The 20,289-nt window shown below is 32.5% G+C and overlaps 2 protein-coding genes across 3 annotated transcripts; one reads left to right on the top strand and one right to left on the bottom strand.

Annotated features, from left to right (window-relative positions):
• The first annotated feature begins 329 nt into the window (after positions 1-329).
• LOC124363731 lies at positions 330-1,950 on the top strand. The gene is made up of 2 exons (XM_046818993.1): positions 330-437; positions 1,480-1,950. Exons 1-2 carry the CDS (start codon positions 330-332, stop codon positions 1,948-1,950), a joined length of 579 nt encoding a protein of 192 aa, XP_046674949.1.
• A 3,573-nt stretch (positions 1,951-5,523) lies between these two features.
• LOC124363962 (yrdC domain-containing protein, mitochondrial-like) lies at positions 5,524-9,427 on the bottom strand. 2 transcript variants are annotated; one of them, XM_046819232.1, is made up of 3 exons: positions 9,329-9,427; positions 6,741-7,005; positions 5,524-6,563 (listed from the first exon to the last, which is right to left on the bottom strand). In XM_046819232.1, exons 2-3 carry the CDS (start codon positions 6,991-6,993, stop codon positions 6,034-6,036), a joined length of 783 nt encoding a protein of 260 aa, XP_046675188.1. In that variant the 5' UTR covers positions 6,994-7,005; positions 9,329-9,427; the 3' UTR covers positions 5,524-6,033. The 2 variants fall into 2 exon arrangements, with proteins under 2 accessions (XP_046675188.1, XP_046675187.1); XM_046819231.1 differs by lacking the exon at positions 9,329-9,427 and having other exon boundaries at positions 6,741-7,366.
• Positions 9,428-20,289: the final 10,862 nt, after the last annotated feature.

Here is a 20,289-nt window from a genome sequence, read left to right as displayed (position 1 = left end):
TAACCTCGTGGAAGATGACCGCTGCACCCACTGCGGAGAGCTGGAGACATCTCAGCATGTGCTGATGGAGTGCTGGTTCTACGAAGAAGAACGGAGAGATTTGAAGGAACTCCTCCGACGGAAGATGTGGGCTTGGGAAAAGATAAACTTTCTTAGAAGTAAAGTATCAGCACTGGAGTTTTCACGTATGTGTAGACGGATAGGGAGTAAGAAGCATGACCTAGAAAATGCCGGAAGACAGCAAGCAGCTTGAAGAGGAGCATAAGAACATAGGCTGATAAAAACAAAACGAAAGAAGAATTCAAAATTCCGATGATCCTAGTACATAAATGCTAGGTGAGGGGAGAGGTGTGTTGGATAGGCACAACAAGAGTGCCCGGAAGAGGATCAAGAGTAGTCAAGAGGAAGGCTCAAGAGGAACTCAGGAAAGCGGCCTGGTGAATAAGTCTCCGACTTAAACCAGGGGTGGAGGAGGGACCGCTGGGCTTCGGCCAACCACCTCTCTCTCTCTCTCCTCTCTCTCTCTCTCTCTCTCTCTCTCTCTCTCTCTCTCTCTCTCTCTCTCTCTCGTAGTAGCCTGGCGGCCGTGGCGTACACATCGTTTGTCGGACGCTCTGTGCCTTGTTCTATACTGTATTGGCTTTTGTGCTGTTATTGCTGTTTTCAGTCATTATGAAGTGTTATCAGTGTAATAGTGTTATTGACAAAGACGAGAAAAAACTTAAGTGTTCTGAATGTTCACTTGTTTTTCATCTAAGCTGTTTACAAAGTGGTAAGGAATTTCTAATTACTGACGAAGACTATGAGTATATATTGAATACCAATTCTGGATGGAAATGTGTTTCGTGCAATTTAAAAAAACAATTGAAAGATGACGATACTCCTATTAGATCTGTAGGTGTTAAATCTGTAAGTACTAAGATTCCAAGCAAAAGTGTTAAAGGCGGTTCAGAAACTGATTCGGACACAAGCTCTACATGGACTAATAAGAAATTAAGTTGCCAGACTTGTAACAAAGGATTTTCACACAATGCGTATAAATGTGTGTGTGTTAAATGTAATTTATCGTTTCAATTGAAATGCGTAACTGAATTTAAATCAAGGGAAGAATATGGTAAAGTTAAAGCAACCTGGCAATGTCAGCCGTGTGCTCAGGTTATCCCAGGAATGCAAGAAGAACCGATATCTGATAAGCTATTTTCAGCTGCGGGGCAGGCCTTATCTGGTGATGTCGTATCACTATCTTTAATAATGAATGAGATAGTTTCATTCAGAAACGAGGTCAAAAAGACAAACGCTGATTTTAAGGATTCTATGGAAAAATATGCGGATTGGATTGTTGAAAATGGTCGAAAAATTGATGATGCGGTTAAATCAATTACTGAATTATCTAAGGACATTGACTTCATAAGACAGGAAAATATAAATCTCAAGAAAATCGTATCGGATTTGAATTTTAAAATGGACATTCTTGAACAGGCTTCAAGGGAAAATACTGTTGAAATTCAGGGTATACCATTTGTGGAGAAAGAAAATGTGATGGAAATGGTTGAAAAGGTGTCTATGGCTATCAGTTTCCCCTTTGATCAAAATATGGTTGACAAATGTTATCGAATAAGAACGAGATTTGGAGCATCTGAAAACCCAGGGAGTATAGTAGTTCGCTTTGTGCGAAATATTGATATGCAAATGTTTATACAAAAAAGAAGAGATAAGAGGAACTTGAACACCAGGGACATTGGCTTTCTACTGGGAAATTCTTCTGTGATTTATATCAACCACAGTCTGACGCCGGCTAAGAGGAGGTTGCTGCGAGCTGCGCGGCTGTGTCGCAGTGAGAAACAGTACACTTTCGTATGGGTTAGCGGAGGACGCATCTTCCTACGTAAAAATCAAGGAGATCCGGCAATTGAGGTGAAGCGAGAAGAGGACCTTGAAAAGTTGAAATGATGGTGTTTGTCTTACAGTTCAGTTTTGTGTTTTGTTTATCTTCGGTATGATAAGTTTATCAGTTGTTTCTTAGTTTTAATTTCATGTTGTAAGTATGGTTTCTTTTTGACAATATTATGTGCTAAAATATTGATGTCTTTCTTCCATATAATAATATATGGCGACTGATTGTGGATTATTAATGCATAATAGGGAAAAGATTAATAGTTTAAAATCTAAATTTAGTAATAAGAATAAAGGTTTTTTGAAAGTAGCTCATGTCAACGTAGAAAACCTAAGAGCGCACAAAGAGTCCTTTTTTAGTTTATTTGAGGATAATATTTTTGATATAGTTGTGGTTACGGAAACATTCCTGAAACCCATTTTGGCTTCTAGTCCTTTTAGTATTGATGGTTTTAACTTCATAAGACATGACAGAGAGGGTAAGGAGGGTGGAGGAATTGGAATATATATTAAGAAATGTTTTAATTATAAAGTATTAGTTTCATCACAATCCTTGTACTGTAAGAAACCTGAATTTATTATTTTAGAAGTAGCTTTGGGATGGAAGTTATTGTTGTGTGCCTTTTACAGACCACCGAAAGCAGGTTATATATCGGACTGTTTTGACATAATTGGGGATTTATTGCCTACTTATTCAGATGTATTACTTATAGGAGATTTTAATATAGACTTAAGTACAGACAGAGTTTTTCCAGATAAAACGCAATTTATTAATTTAGTTGAGAATTTTAATTTTACTATTCTACCATTACAACCAACATACCATTTACCTACATCTGATACCTTATTGGACTTATTGATTTGTAATGACGTGAACAAAGTAAATGTGTACGGACAAATATCTATAGCTGGTATATCTTATCATGATTAATTACATAGAGCTATGTCTTAGAGTTAAAAATAGTACTAATAGGGTCATGAAAGTTATTAGAGATTTCAAACATGCAGATGTAAATAGGTTAAGGCAAGAATGTCAAACTTTATCGTGGGATGATGTTTACTCAGTAGACAATATAAATACAAAGGTAGATATATTTGTTAATAAATTAAATAATTTATTTAATAAATATGTACCTGAAAGAAATATCTCAACAAAAAGGACTCCCTGCCCTTGGATAAATACACAAATAAAATCAATGATGAAAGACAGGGATAAGTTGTACAGTCAATATATAAGGACGAAAGATCCTATAACTTGGGAAAATTACAGAGTCTTAAGAAATCAAGTAAAACGTATATTAAGAGACTCGAGAAACCGTCATTTTGACTCTTTATTGAAACCAGATAAGCATTGCAAAGATATTTGGAATGTAATTAACAGTCAAGGAGTTGGTAAAAATGCTAATGTTATGTCAGATGTAGTTGTACAACTAAATGAGTTGAATAGTTATTTCTGTGGTGTTAGCCATAGTATAAATGAAGAGTTGATTGATTATTATAAAAGTCAAAGAGGTGTCTTTAGTGGTATTGATGATATGTTTATTTTTTCTGTAGTACGTAGAGAAGAAATTCCTAAAATGATGTTAGATATATCGTCTAATGCTGTTGGTAATGATGAAATACATATTAGATTTTTAAAATTGGTTTGTGAAGAAATCAGTGATGTGTTGTGTCATATTTTTAACTATTCTTTATATAATTCTGTTTATCCATGTCAGTGGAAAAGAGCTCTTATTATACCATTAGCAAAGATAAAAACACCTTCAGAATGTAAAGACTATAGGCCTATAAACATATTAAGTGTATTAGGTAAGATATTAGATAAAATAGTTTATAACCAAATTTGTAATTATGTTACTAGGAATAGTATTTTAGATAAATATCAGTCTGGTTATCGATCCTTTTACAGTACACAAACCGCACTGGTTAAAATAACAGACGATATCAGACATGCTATTGATAACAGAGAGATAACATTATTAATGCTTCTTGATTTTAGTCGTGCCTTTGACTCTGTGAATCATAATTTATTATTGTCTGTTCTGGAATCTTACAATTTTAGTTCCGCTGTGGTTGATTGGTTTCGAGATTACTTGACCAATAGACTTCAGCGGATCAAAACAAATAATGGAAATTTTTCAGATTGGAAGAATAACTCTGTAGGTGTTCCACAGGGATCCACACTTTCTGCTTTGCTTTTTTCTTTATACATTAATAAGATTGGTAGTTCTGTTATATTTTGTAAATATATGATGTATGCAGATGATATTCAGTTATATTTAAACAGTAGGCCTAATATTCAATGTGTAAATGATGCTGTTAACTGTATGAATGCGGATTTGGGTACATTACATACATGGTGTAAAGATCATGGATTACAGCTTAATATAATAAAGTGTAAGCCGGTATTGTTTGGATCCTCAAGGTTGCTACCTCACATTGATGTTAACAGTTTGACACCTTTGATGATAAACAATGTACATTTAAATTTAGAGAGCTCAATTGTCAATTTAGGTTTAAGAATGTCTAATGATTTATCATGGCGTATACAAGTAAATTATATTGTTCGGAGGGTATTCCAGTGTTTGTATAAATTTAGAAAATTGAGCTTTAATCCTCCAATTTATATTAAGAAGCTTCTAGTAGCAACACTAGTATTACCTATTTTTGATTATGCAAATATAGTTTATTGTGACATAAATAATGAGTTAACTGATAAGTTACAGAAAGCGCAAAATGCGTGCATAAGATATATCTATAATTTAAGGTGGGATCAACATGTAACACCATATTATAAAGACCTTGGTTTATTGAAAATTAAGGAGCGGATGGAATTGAATATAATTAAATTGGCAGTTAAAGTACTTAAAAATGAACAACCAGTGTATTTGTTTGAAAGATACAAAAGAATGACTGATGTACATGTTAGAAATACTCGTTTTTCAGGAATAACTTTACAAATTCCGATTCATAGAACTGTTATCTACAGTAAGTCCTTCTTAGTGACATCTATTAGATTATTGAATGTACTAGAAAGAGAACTGCGGGAAAGTGATAGGGAAAGCAATGCAGCTTTGTTAAAAAAATACAAAATGAGACTTTTAGAAAGATATGAATTAATTATAAGTTCATAGTACATCAATACTGTGTAAATTATTCTTTCTTGTGTAAGATTAATTTTTCCTATACGTATAGGAATTTAGAATTGAGACCATACAAAAAAAAAGGAAAAAAAAGAAATTATGTTTGTATTGAATAAACATATAAAGCAAATAGTAAAATATAGAACTTAACTGTAAGTAGGGTATATTTAAGTGATAAAATTATATATATATATATGATTTAAATAAGAATATAGTTGTAGAAAAAGAGTTTTATAACACATAATAAAATAGAATAAGATATAAAAATAGATATAAAAAAATGTAATTTGTAAAATCAGGCTACTGCTCAAACATTGTATTACATATGAATATGTGTTGCCTGTCATGGTGGTGGAGTGGACCATTGGTCTAAACCATGGCAGGATAAATAAAGAAAGTATCAAAGTATCTCTCTCTCTCTCTCTCTCTCTCTATATATATATATATATATATATATATATATATATATATATATATGATTATAATTTTATGGAAAGTTTATAATATTTTGTGGATTTGTAATACATTTAAAAAAATACAGAGACATACCAATATAGTCAGCGTAACCTTCCACATATATTAACGTGTATTTGGTTATGAAACACTAAATCAAAAATGAAATGCTTTAAAATAAACTCTTTTCAAAACGGTCGTAACGAGTTTCATAGTTAGATTGCAAAACTTTAGGCTGTTTCTTGTCATAATTAACGAAACCGCGCACAAAATGTCTTATAAATTCGTTAGGTAGTTCTAGAGGTGTTTTGATTAATATTAGTGAGTTATATTTTGGGCTTTAATGATTTATAAATACGATTATATAAATATAAAAAAGAACCGGAACATTGAGTCATTACATGTTTTAACCTAAACCCAAGAACTCAGTAAGTTTAGATCATAAAGCTCTATACTCGCTCAGACATCTGTTCTCACTTTTAGGAAACATATAATTTCGTAAGCTTACGAACTTCTCTCTTTCTGTTTTCATGATTGAGAGGGACTATGTCGGGTTGAACACTGTAATGTTGGGCCCGTCAGTCCACTCCTCCAGGCCGTACCTCTCCATGATGCTGACAACGGCACTAAACACACATCCCGGCCAGAGGATCTTGTACCTCCCAGATGTGGTCAGATCCACCACAGTCGTCCCCTCCATCTTCTTCCTCTCCATTTTGCCACCGTCGTACACCACGTACGCTCTCAGCCTGATGTCCTCGAAGTCGTCTATGCAGATACTATGAGGACGGCCCACCTTCCTGGCTCCCACTAGAGCCAGGGGCCTCTCCAACTGGTGCGTCAGCTTCCTGATGAAGATCTTTTCCTTCTTGCCCGGAACGCGGATGGGGATAAGATCTGTGGACGGGTTGAGATGGGGCAGTACTCCGCTCCGCCGTCTCAGCACCACAGTGACTCTGCCGGGCAGCAGCTGACTCAGCATGCTGCGGTCCAAGTGATCGATGTCTGCATACATGGACACTTGCTGAAGCTCATCCAAGGCGATGGTTATAGGTTGATGAAAGTACTGCCATCCTACATCATATAATCGTCAGCATGAATTAAATTATGTATTTGATATTTTTCTCTTTTACAAATCATTTGGTAAATAAAGTTCTTCAGCAAAAACTCTTATCATAGCCTTTAAATATACTCGACGTGGTATTATATTTGCTCTTAGCAAGTTCTACACCAAACCTTGTGATGGCTGACCTGAGATGTTGTAGAGCCTCTGGATGGGCCTAGGGCGGGTAGCGTCGGCCACGAAGCCGTACACTGTATCCGTGGGCAGGCCCACGACCTTGCCTTCCCTCAGAGTGTCCAGGGCCACCAGTACGTTGACGTTTGCTCTGTCCTTGCCGCCCAACTTTACCACGTTCCATTCGATCTTCTGAACTTGTCCGGCAGACGCTAGGGGTAGTACTAGGGCCAAAGAGACAACGAAGGTCAGCCCAGGATGCGACATAACTCGCTGTAACTGTTACATAAGCGCTGTTTGATTTTAATTTTAAGCATGGAGTTTATAGGATTTCGGACATTTTCCAACGTTATATGTTAAATAAAAGGTTAGCACTACGTTTCGATGATTGAAATCTACCATCTTCTCCAAGTGTTACTTTATACAGTTTATCAAATATCACTTATTTATTTTTACTTTTATTGGCTGTCCATTGCCACATTTCCTCTAAGGTCTTAAGGTCTTGTTTATGCTTGAAGAAGAGAGTAGATTTCAATCCTCGAAACGCAGTTATACTTTTTTGTAACATAACGTTGGCAACATCGTCAATAAGAAACTTTAATCAAAAGAATGGAGTTTATGTTTGGTGTTTTGATCCTCTAGCCAAATTCCGAATTTAAATGTATGATTATAAACTGTCATCAATCAAACCATAAAAGTTTAATGCACTATATTTCAAATAGTCCTGTTTTGGACTAAACACCAGCATTGATTATAGTTCTATTTATCCCAGAGTTGTTCAGGATAAATCACTTAACCCTTTGAACCCTAAGGGACGATTTAATGCAAGAGACGACCGCATATTCTGCAATGTACAATCGTCGCTTTGATTCCAGAGACTGGTGGACAGGACCAAGAACTGTGTAAACTATCTAAACTGTACGAATACAAAGTTAAAAGTGCTTTACGTATTTTATGTTTAATCTGTAAATTTCACTGTATTTGTGTAAACAAATGTCTATTTAGCCTATACCATAAATAACGATTACGTTATTCTTAACGTCCCTTTAGGAAACTCGACATGGAGGTTCAATAAATAAATCTTATAAACTGGATTTATAAGATAGTTTTAAGTTTTCAAAATTTGTTTCCATTTCCAAAAAAAGAAAACTTTTCTTCATAGTTCCTCTTAATACAGTAATTTAAATTTACAGCTAACAGTGTTCTTAAATAGCACATAATATCCAATATTTTTTATTTTAATTAAAGTTTACTCAAAATTAATAAAACAATCAACTGTCATAAAGACTGGTTAATGTCCCCTCCTCATTGTAGGCCTGATTGAAATTTAATTGAAGCAATAAAACACAACGTTGACTGGTTCCTTAAGTACCAGCTTGGCGTACTTAATGTACTTAAATGTAATTGTTAAAGATTGAAGTTATTCCATTTATTAAACAAGAATGTATTTAATTCAAAATTAAAATTCGGAAACAGGGAAACAGTGACATTCTAACCCAAACTAGATTGCTTTTTTTAAACTCACAAAGTTTTGAATACATAAATAGATAATTAAACCATTACTAGCACTTCAAAGACCCAGTTATTCAAAAGTCAACGACTTTCTTTTCTTCATAGATATGAGCTACAAATTTAGGCAGTTTATTTTGGATTAAATTATTAATATTATATAAACCGTGTTTTACTGACAGAGATTACTTTTGTACGGAGATAATGTTTTAATTGCTTACAATTCATATTGTTCGAATTCAATTGTGTAAAATTCTATTATATAATTAGAATTAACTATTTTAACAATTTTAATACACGTATAAGTTGTTACTTCTATACTCCTTAGCAAGTTAGGTCACCAACATTCGCTTGCCTTTTATAGGAAGTTTATTAATTGTGACTTCCTCTAACTAATAACTGATTTGTAAATGCAAAGGATTTTGTTTAAAGACTTGAAAGACTTTAGAAACGAATTATAATAAATCAACCCAAACAAGAACATAGTCAAAACAAAATTTTGGGGGGTCCAGACAGCTAATATTTTTCCGTAGTGGACAGAGAGGAAGGCCCCATTTTATTCCTTAAAAAGTTCTTCACCCATTTCTTTGTTGAGAACGATCTTTCAGCAGTACATGTCATTAATACTTAATTATCTAAATAATGACAATCGATAAATAAAAAAATAATTGAAAGTTTTTAACATTTGGTAGTTAGATGGCTTACGTCCTTGGACCTAAATTATAAATACAAATTAAGAACTAAATCCACATACAAACATGTATGTATTATTTCTAAAGCTAATTGTAAAAATTAGTTTACCTAATGTGAACTAAATATTAGTTAATACTAGCAACCATCACACACATACAATACAAGGAATTGTTTTAATATTTAAATGCAAAAAGTAACAAGAAATGTGTTTTTATACAAACTAACACTTGTGTAACCAAACTGTCTTGGTTTATTTACATCAAGTATTTGTTCAGAGGTACAAACAAACAAGTCTATCTGATCTTTTTCCCAGTGAATAACTAACCTAACACGTAACTACCATCTAGACCAAAATAAACAACACCTTGAGACACGTATTGTAACACACATACATACTTACATGTACAAGCTAATGTTGACACAGTGTGTGGGGACTCTGTCTTATCTCAGTGTGTTAATGGCACAGTTCCCATGTTAATGTCAGAAACAAATGTTCACTGGGTCATCACTGCAGACAGTCTCGACTAAGCTAGTAAACTCACAACTGCTACTAAATCTTAAATTAAATAAACATTAAAACGGTTTAACTTTTGTTCCTAAAATTATGTTGTTTTGCTAATTTTTGCTACTTTTACGTAGACAGGTTTTTAGAGATTAGATATATTCTTTTTTGTGCAGTAAATTTATTTTTAGTGTCTTTTTTATATATTGTCTACTGTAAGTAGTTTTCACTATCTACTCGTATGTCCGTGTAAGCATTACACAAACGAACCCAATCGTCTATTTGTATTAATCAAACATCCGTGCAGAGGTCATAGTGGAAGTCCTGGTGCCAGAACTGGTAATGAAGTGGGCAGTGTTTAGTCTAGAGCCTGGCCATTGACTAATGCGATTAACTTCTGATTGTTTTAGTCTAACCAATGGTGGAACTTGTGGCCGAACTTATTCGTGCTTTGACTCCGTCATTACAGAAATTATTCTGAAAGTTTAAACCGGATACTACACAAATAATTAAATCAGCATTAAGTTGCGTCATAGCTCATGGGATTCTATCAGCATTATGGAAATTGACGGGAATAGAAATATCTAATGGAAATGTTTAGTCATAGTTATAAATAAGGTTTTTGACGAAAATGCTCCAATCGTTTGCAAGAGAGTGACAAAAAGAAACGCAGCTTGGAGAAACAGTGAAATTGTAAAGCTGACCAAATTGAAAAATAAATTACGAAAATAAGAGATGTTAATGAAAAAATCTAAGCTTCACTAAGCCCATGGACAAGACTTGATAAATACTTGAATCTTTCTCCTTCTTTATTCATGGATTTAACGAAGTTCTTCATAAGTCCTAATGTGATGCGTAGCACAGATAAAATTATCCTTTCAGGATGTACGAGGGAGGGTGTTTAGAACGTTGTTATCACCTTGGATTGTAACTTGTTCTTTTTGGCCAGACCTTCTGCACTTAATGTTTATTTGTAGCTCTACTATCCCACAAACACAAAAACAGCAGTATTTCGTGAAACCCCCTTCGAGGCCCATTATAATAGCGACCACCTTTAGATCTGCACACACTTCCCACTTAAATTCATCGTATTTGGTTGCATTTAGTATAGCGGCTATATTTTCGTAGGTTTCATTCATGAGAACTGAATAGGAAACAGGTAAAGAACGTTTAGTATTACCGTTATTGAGCAATACAGCCTTCAGGATATATTTCATGGAATAAATGAATAGATGCCAATCTGCTTCTATACAATTCGATTCCAAACTCAGCAATCAATCCGGGAACACCAAAACAAACGCACATAAAATGTTCTATTTTGTAAAATTCTGAAAAATCAGCATTTCGTTTTCTGAAGGCAGTAATGGTTGTCTCTTTCGCTAGAAGATTCCATTCTTGTAGTTCCAGCAAAAAGTTAAAATCTAGTACAATAACGGTACTGTAACCTAAAAATGTAACGTGCTGGGGTATTTCTGATTGTGAATTCATTAATTGTATAATAAATAAAAATGTGACATATTTTGGTCAATTTTACACATACTGTGTCATCCTGTGTAATCTAATTTGTGGGAAATGGAAAAAATAGTGGTAACATCTATTTCTTAGCAGGATTGTTTTGGAAAAAAGAAAATTGTGGATTGTTATTTAAATACATAATATGCTCAAGGTTTATTTTCATATTTGACTTACCATAAGTGACATACTTATCACTTAGCAACGTTTCAGTTACAATATGTAGCCAGTTTCAAAAAAATGTTTGAGTATAAAGGAGATCATTCAAATCTCTACCATGTATGCGTAATGCTTACAAAGTTTTAATAATTTTTCTCCTGAAATTATCAAAAAGCTGATTGGAATATTCAAAAATAGAATTTTGTTTTGAATACAAAGGAAGGGATGTTGATAAAATTTAATATGTAGACATAGTTAAAGTTAATATGTAGAAATTGTTTTTCTTATTTTCATACAAACAAAATTAGAGATAGTGAGTTTAATATTGTTTTTCAACAGTAGAAGGAGGATGTTAAATTTTAAAATAACGGCATCTGTATTTTTTACAACTATTTCTACTCCACTCATTCCAGCAGCTGTACGTATAGTGGCTTCTAATTTACATCTAACATCTGAGTTACAGATGCACATGGCTTCGACAAATTACTTATTACAAGGCAAAATTCTTAAATATTACAGCCTCACTGTGGAGAGCAATAATCAGACAATATTTATGTTAAACCGAAATCTTTGTGTGGTAGGCTTTGCTAACGCTCAGTCAACGAAATTATATACAATTATTGAGTATATAATAGTAACAAAGAAATATGTGACAAAGTATACTAAAACCGTATACTTGACATACATAGCGTGCTCTTGTAGAGTTATTGCACACGAGCTTGGAACGACGAGAAAGTAAACAAAAACAAGAGGGAACTTTAAAATTGTTCCTCGTAACAAAACTGAACACTGAGTTTCTGGAAGTTTAATGAAAGTCTACGCAAAAGCTGACGCAGCAATTAACCCTTTAATTGTTATTCTCCATCATCCACAAGCTAAATAAATTTACTCCTTATCCTCCTAAGAAATTATTTTTACAGCGAACAATGTTGAACTGTTGCTTTGTTATTTGTATTATGAGTCTGCCAAAACGGCGAGTAAGATTTTCGTAAATTTACCTATTTTGGAGGAATGTCATAATGTAATTAATTCACAGGGTGGTCAATACATAATACTCTTCTTTGTTACAGTTTTATTATCGGCGATGGAAGGTTTTAAAGGATAATATAAAACGTCTGAAAATGGACTGCCATTAAAGAAGAAAGGATAGGGAGAAAAAAGAAAAGAAAGAAAGAGATCAAACATACTCACAGACCGCTTTGAATCAAGTCAGGAAAAAATGAACCCAAGAGTTGCCCCTGCACAGTCATGACCACTAGAAGTCAAAAGCACAATCACACATCACACCAGCACAGACGAAAGTGGGACACTAACTAAACAATTCAATGTCGGTACTTCCTGCGGCCTCGCGGCTTGTCATTTGAAGCTATGAGACAGGAAGGCGATGGTCGTGAAGGGAAGGGTAAAGACACACTCACGAAACGTTGTGCTATACAATAACAATGTTGTAACATATAACAATGGCAGATGTCCGAAATCCTATTACCGTTATATAATACTCGTATTTTGTAATTTAGTATACCAGACAGGCAAGCCGATTATGAAAATAATTATTGTTATTCTTAACTAAAGAGAAAGGATAAATATTTTTTACAATAGTGGTAGAATATCGATAACATTTACCGTAGAAGGGGGAAAACGGCTTAATAATCGAGAAGTCACGATTTATATTTTTCGGTAGATAAATAACAATTTCAAAACCGATTTAAACAACTTTTTTTTATAATAATAGTTTAATGTAATAAATTAAAAATGCCAATAGTGTAAATACAAAGATTTTGTCTGAATAATAGATAAGTTTGATGAAAGAAATATTTCTATTTTTCATCTTCTCCTCCCGAACCTCTTAGGAAAAGCTAATTAGAATTACCAATAGGAACGATATATATTGATCAATAGAATTTCAAAGATTTACAAATTGTCATAGATGTATTCTGTTTGTAATATTTTAATCAATTTGGACATATTCTGATAGTTAACGTGTTATGATAAAACTCCAGCTGATATAAAAGGAGCAGTAGAGGCAAGCAAACGTGCACTTCATATATTGCTGCGTCTTGTATTCATATTAAACCTTCCACTTCAACCTCTTTTCATGTGACATACGATCATTTATTCTCTTGTAAGCAGATCCTTGTGAAATCTTGACAAATATAAAGTGCTCCAGAACTGCAGTAGTGGTATTTATTTGTAAATGGTATGTCCCATTTTGTCTGTGTTACCTATACGGTGTTTAGTTATCAATGACTTAGAGAACAAAATGTTCAAATAAAAATCGTAAGCAACATTCATGATGTGTTTTAAAATAGAAGGCGTTCTTATCAGTATAGTGAATGATCTAGTAAAGTTTTCTTATAGTTATCCTTAGAACATGCAGGATCCGTGAACTTTGGGATTATACCAGCCAATGACCAGTGGTATAGGGAGGATCAACCCTTTCATCCCGATGTCAAGGAACATACCCTTGTACATAGCCATTCTGTCCTTTCAAGCCTTTGCTGGTTTCCAGTGTGTTAGACAGGGTTTCATGTCATAGACTTCTCTGTGGGAAGTAGACCCTGTTTAACATTTTTAAATCCAACAATTGACGATGGAAATTGTGCACCAAACACAGTGTAGACTGTAACTAAAAGTGGAAACAATGTTTGAAGTGAGGGTCGTATTGAATATCGGTAAAACACGCAGATATGCAAAGAATAGTTGATATTTAATCGATCTCCCTACCCTCTATAATTTGCCCTATATTTAGCGGATTTTCAGACCTGGGATTGTAGTGGAATAAATGTGAACACGTCGAATACTTTTTTCCCACAAATATGACAAAAAATACACAGTTTCTTTATTAGAACACAAAGAGTGGTTTAAAAAATAAACGTTATCCGCATCGTTGTTTTATTTTCAACAATAAAGAAGAAAACCACTATTACAAAAGGTTTGTATGTTTATTTGCTGTTGTTTTGTATAATTTATATTTTTAATCGTTATTACAACATACATGGAACTATAACCAACCAATTTAATAAATTCCAACAACATCGAACTAGTATTATTTATTTGTAATAACTTCATGCAAACTATAGTGAGATTTAAGTTATGATTGTTATAACCAAATTATCAACCTTAATGAACACAAAAGGTTAGAAAAGGCACGGGGATCGTATAATTCTTAATTGGCGCTGCCATTAAGGTATGTTGGTGCAACCGGTGTTCTTTTGTAACATTTGTATAAATTAAGAAAACATGGTTACAAAACTTGAAGATTCTTTTTTTAAACAGAAAAAATTGGGATTACTTTTTGGTTACTCCATTACGACGCATGTCAATTATAAAAGGGTCATCTTTCAATCAGACCTAAAACACTGGAATATAAACAATTTTTACAATCGTATAATGAGGAGTTTTATAACCATGGCTGGAGCGAGTTGGACGTGTTTATCTGTGAAAAATGCAATCATCTTAAAAATATATTATTATGAAACATATAATTTTATTTAATTAAAAAATGCTATTTTCGCCATAGATTATTAAACTTGTCTCTCAATGAAGCTTTAAATTTAGTGAATAAATTACGGTTTTTGTCTTCTGTCGTATGTATTTGGTCCTGGTTACGATACTGCCAAATGTATTACTTTAAATTATAATTCCCTGAGGAATGATAAAAACTGTTCTTTTTGTCTTTAGAGAAGAAAGTCTTAAAGATCTGTGATCTGGAAATCAAAAACCCGTAACTAAAATTGCATTATCTTAAGCCTGTAAAAAATAGACACCATATGCAATAGATAACATGTAACCTGTTTTAGGAACAATGCATAAGAGGCTCTACACCAATGAGATGTATCTATTAAAAAGCCGTTTATTACGTTTTAATAAAAAACTAAAAATGTCTGATTTTTACTATTCATATTTCTACACTACTCTGAATACATCATTTGTTTTTAAAGTTTTACTTGACGTCTAACATTTTGTCTAAATTGCAGCAGAACCGATATACTTTTTGTTTGGAAAAAGAAATAGCAATAAGAAAGAAATATAATCGTAATCATACTTCGAATAATCTTAGGCTAAAAGAAAAAAGAAAAACACATGTAATAAGAAACAGGTGGTTAAATTATTATCACGACCACTGCAAAATTGGAAAACCTCTTTTTGTAAAAAGATGCTTTTGAAAATTATTACGTACTGATTGATATATTTTACTGCTTTTATATGGCAGCCAATCCAAAGTTTTAATGTCAAACTCCATAATATGTATCATAGAAAATATTAAGAATGACGAAATACAACTTGCAAGAATACGCTTAGTGTCTGTTACGCCATTTATTATACATGGCAATTATTTATAAAAATAAAATTGTATGTTCTTAGTCATTCACATTTATGTTTATTTAAATATTGGACATCCGTCTTTGTTTGTTCTATTATCCTTTCAACCTTCTATCGTCAATAAAAAACCTTAAACAAAGAAAAGTACCAAATTACTGTTTAAGCAGTAATTTTTATTACTCCAAGATATTTTCCTTTTTCTGTAGATATCAAAAATTGACTATAGGAATTCTAGAGGATATCATAGAGGATGTATCATACCAGTATTTCTTCTTATATAAATTGCAATTGGTCCGGAAATGCAGGTCTAGGAAGGTGTAACAAGAATTGCCCCTTTATTCGTTACACACTTTACACGGAATACAGGAGGCCTTGTACTCGTCATTATGTTACACTAACACAGAGCTTACATTACCTTTCACTATCATACTGTATTGTATAATATATTCTCCTGACGCATCGCTCTGTCTAAACATTTTCCTCCAAATTTTTTCAATTAAAAAAAAAACTTATTGAAAGGTAAAAGTTTTCGTTGAGTATATAATATAAGAGACGCTTTGAAGTTTAAAAGCAAAGCATATTTTAAAACACTTTTTCATCTATATTTGTTAGACTTCATTAGAAACTATACAAGTTGGAATATGAAATTTCCAACCCTGTTTTACCGCGTTATATTCCTTTTAACCACAAAAATTATATTCACATAATCACATTATTTATTCGCATCGGTTCCGCTCCCCCCCCCAATTGGTTATTTGAATCTCACATTTAGAACCTTTTCGCTCAAATCCTATTATGTTAATGAGTATTTTTAAGGAGTACCGATCCCCTTTGTAATCTTATTCTTCCCGTAGGAGAGTCGATACAGTAAAAGGTCAAATATACTGATAAAAGGTGCAACGGTCACAGGCAGAATTTGAACCTGCACTATACCTAACGCAGACCAAAGACTTCTTAGACCTCTGGCCATCTCTCTTGTAAAAAGGTTTAGCCGACAGCTACTTCATTTCGAAAGTTATGGATATATCTTTTTTGCTCTTACAAGCAAAACCAAGGGCAACATCGTCTCGTATAGTACTTGGAAGCTATAATACACGACAGCAAAAGATTCTAAGTTTTCCATACAGGAAGAATGAGCTCTTTATGTAAAGGTGAAGTAACAGACATCTGTTCATTTCTTACACTAAACCTGGTTCTGCTTGGTTGGGAATAATATCAACTTTTTACAGTCAGAAGGAACAGCAAATATAATAGTATGTCGACACCGCGCGGCGCTGCGACGCAGGAAATGGATGTTGAATGCGAATAAGAGAGCGCGAAGGCCGAGAGACAACGAGAAATGAAATCTGCTTCTGTTTGCCTTCACTTCTGCATGTTCCAGATGTAACAAGGATTTGATGACAATACCCGTGAACTTTTTGACATCTGTTGAAACGATAAGAGTTTCTTGGATGCAATGTGCGTTTTTATCTCTCTGAGATACTACGTTATATTTAAAATACAAATACAAGTAATTGAGGCTTTTAATATAGTCAATATACCTTAATATTATTAATAACTTCATTTGCATTTGAGGGTAATCTGGGACTGTAATAAATAGAGTAAATGTTTTGTGATAATTCACCATTTTTATTATTATGATATAACCTCTTCAAAATTTTATATTTTTATGCAGAGGACTATTCTAATTGTAAATCACTAGATATTATAAAATAAAATGATTATAATGTAGGTAATGGAATAGAACTTCAATAAAAACGAATTGATAACGTTCATATTTATATTAGAACGGAAATGTGGATAGAATTGGAAATTGTACTGTATAAATATATATACTAAAATGTCTGCGGTAAATTTCTTCTAAAATAAAAAGGAGAACAAATACCGCTACTGAGGTGTAAGTGTCCCATACAGGTTGCCATACATCATTAATGAGGTCCTGTATGGGTGTAGACACGACTTAACTAAGGTAGGGACTCAATCTCTAGGATGAGAAGTGAATCCCTTTCGACACCTAGTAGCATCGGTCAACTTTTATATTTAAGAATGCTGAAAATGGTAGTATTTATGTTTCATAATCCAGATGTACAAACGGCCAATTGACACATTCAGATGAAGTTCTAAAAATAGACCGCATCATTTGTTTACATTTAAATCTTATAAAATATAAATTGTACAGTGTTTATTAGTAGTGTAATGCAGATAGAAGATATACATTTAACAATGAAATTTTACTCCAGATTGCACCAGTGACGAATTTAAAACATCTTGTGCGTTGTAAATATCACTTAAAAACTGTTATAAAACCAACATTAATGAATAAATCTGTGAATGTTTTCACGTGCGGTACTCAAAACTGATGAGCTTCATGACATGTAGTGCAGTCATTGAAGCATTATTGCTCCGAATTTTTTTACTGTGAACCAAATTGCATAAAATTTTGGAATTAGGTTCATCTGAACCTTAACTTCAAAAGTGAAAATGATTTGAACTCCGCCTATTATTTTAAGGGGTGTAAACAACCCCTTAATGGGGTTGGTTGCCACCCCTTCTCGAGGGTGAATTTTTTCTTTTTCAAAATAACCTCGGATACCGATAGAAGGCCTAATTTTAAGCAAAAAATTATCTTATTGACGGAGTTATAGTCCAAAAACTTATCATATTTTTTCTACTTAGTAACTGAAAATTTCTGAGTGTGAATATTTGGAGCAATGTGAAAGTACGCAGTATAATAGAGACCCAAAACTATTGTAATGTGTATATATATATATATATATACATAATATGGCTCATATATTTTTGTAAACGTAGGCATGAGTACATACCAACGTTCTTATATGTATATATAACACATTTGAGTGAAGTTTATATGATTTGTTAATATTTTATTCAATAAATGACAATTTTTTACTCTAAATTAAATTATTTTTAAATATGTAATCATATATATTTACTGTTTTAATTTAGGGGTAGTTTTGAGGGTAGAAAAGCTTAAGAATATGATAATCATTTTCGAGAGTGTGGAATAATATTTAAATCTTTTTTATTTTATAAAAATTTTTTTTAAATTTTTTTATCAAGGGTTAGTTTTCAAGGGTTGTAAGGGGGTTAACAATTTGATAATCATTATAGAGAATATAAAATATTACTTACTCTATACTTACATCTTTTTATGTCATACCAAAGTATTTTTTGTGATTTTTTCAATTTAGGGGTTGTTTGCAAGGGTTGTAAGATTTTCAAGGGGTTGAAAATGATTTTAATATGAGGTAAATGTTTTAGAAAACACTTTACAATTTCACCACTTACTATTAGACATGTTTTCTAGCGATAAAATGGCTCAATGTCAATTTTTCCATTAAGGGGTTGTTTACACCCCTTAAAATAATAGGCGGAGTTCAGATCATTTTCACTTTTGAAGTTAAGGGTAAGATAAGCCTAATTCCAAAATTTCATGCAAATCGGTTCACAGTAAAAAAATTCGGAGGTAAGACCGTATTTTTCGCTTCAACGACTGCACTTTGGTGATGTAGGATTTTAATGACGAGAGAACTGAACATTGAGGTTTGAACTACAACACTACTTGCCGTTGAATTACCCTAATGTTTTAAAAACGTTTTACAACAATTTATCTACAAAAATGTTAATAAATTATTATTAGTAATAAGTTGACAAGTATTTTAGCTTACTCATATATACAAATCTCTTAAGTAATAGTATACATCTGCCTGTGTCTTAATGACTAAAATAGCAAATTCTTTTTAGCATTATTTTAGGTTTATTGTCTATAAATAATTAAAAATATTTTTTCTTAAAGAAATGTTCTATGAAATAATCTTTAAATTTCGGTAACGGTGCAGTAAAATTTCTTAAATACAGGTTTTTTAAAGTGAAGAGACTTTTCTCCGTTACATCTTTGAGAGTTTCTGCAACAATGACCTCGTTAATTCAGTTTTTATTTTAACTCGTTTTGTTTCTTATTCTGTAGATAAAATTAAAAGAAATGTTAATAATTATTATTAAAATTGTAGAAAAAAGCTTTACTTATTAAAACAAATCACTAAAAAATTTATCTTACGTTGAAATTATATCAGTTACACATAATATTTATACTACTATAGTACTTTAGAGCTGAAATTTATTCTTTTAAACTTGAAAATAACTATAAATTAGTGTAAATCACAGATATAAAGATTTATTAATGTGAAAAATATTAATAATCTACATATAAATGTTATAAATATATAATAAAATATTTATCTAAATTAACGACATACATTAAGTCTTTTATTATTATTGGCAGAATGAAACGGTTTAAAATTTCTTTAACATGATCTTTATCATAAGTACCAGTAAGCGCAGGAAAAGGACCTTCTCAAAAAAATTAAGAGGTTAGCCGGGCATGTCCTGTCTGAAATACTGTGTGCGTGGTGTTGGCACAAGCGATGTGAGATTAAGTGGAAATGAAAAATAAGGGGATAATTATATATTTTGTTATGTATTATTGAGCTATGATTTACAGGAAGAATAAGTTGTGGGGATAACATTAATTCGAAGTATATTTTTAAAATGTTTATTTCACAAAAATGTCTAATATTAATTTATGAAAGTAATTTGTTTTAATAATAATTTTATTTTAATTCTAGTGTTGGAATATTTGTTTATTTCTTGTATAGTATCTAACTAATAGATAATAGGCTTTCGGTCATATACCATCGTTATATGTTACAAAAAGTATAAACAGAACATAACCAAAAACTTATGAGTAGAGGTACAACCATGGGAGCTTGTTAAAAATGTTGCTTCTTAGTTATCGGTTTGACATTCAAACAAATTACGTTAAATAATAACTTTTAGTTTTTATG

This window comes from Homalodisca vitripennis, chromosome 5, assembly GCF_021130785.1.
Source record: "Homalodisca vitripennis isolate AUS2020 chromosome 5, UT_GWSS_2.1, whole genome shotgun sequence".
NCBI classification, from domain to species: Eukaryota; Metazoa; Arthropoda; class Insecta; order Hemiptera; family Cicadellidae; genus Homalodisca; species Homalodisca vitripennis.
Note: the sequence above shows the minus strand (reverse complement) of the source record. Positions and strands in the feature narration are given on the sequence as shown.

Excerpts from the sequence above, each read along its gene's own strand:
- LOC124363731 (XM_046818993.1), top strand. The coding sequence starts at position 330 with ATGCTAGGTGAGGGGAGAGGTGTGTTGGATAGGCACAACAAGAGTGCC. Across the intron at positions 438-1,479 it reads GAACTCAGGAAAGCGGCCTG|GCTTCAAGGGAAAATACTGT; the intron begins GTGAATAAGTCT and ends ATTCTTGAACAG.
- LOC124363962 (XM_046819232.1), bottom strand. The coding sequence starts at position 6,993 with ATGTCGCATCCTGGGCTGACCTTCGTTGTCTCTTTGGCCCTAGTACTA. Across the intron at positions 6,564-6,740 it reads GAGGCTCTACAACATCTCAG|GATGGCAGTACTTTCATCAA; the intron begins GTCAGCCATCAC and ends TATATGATGTAG.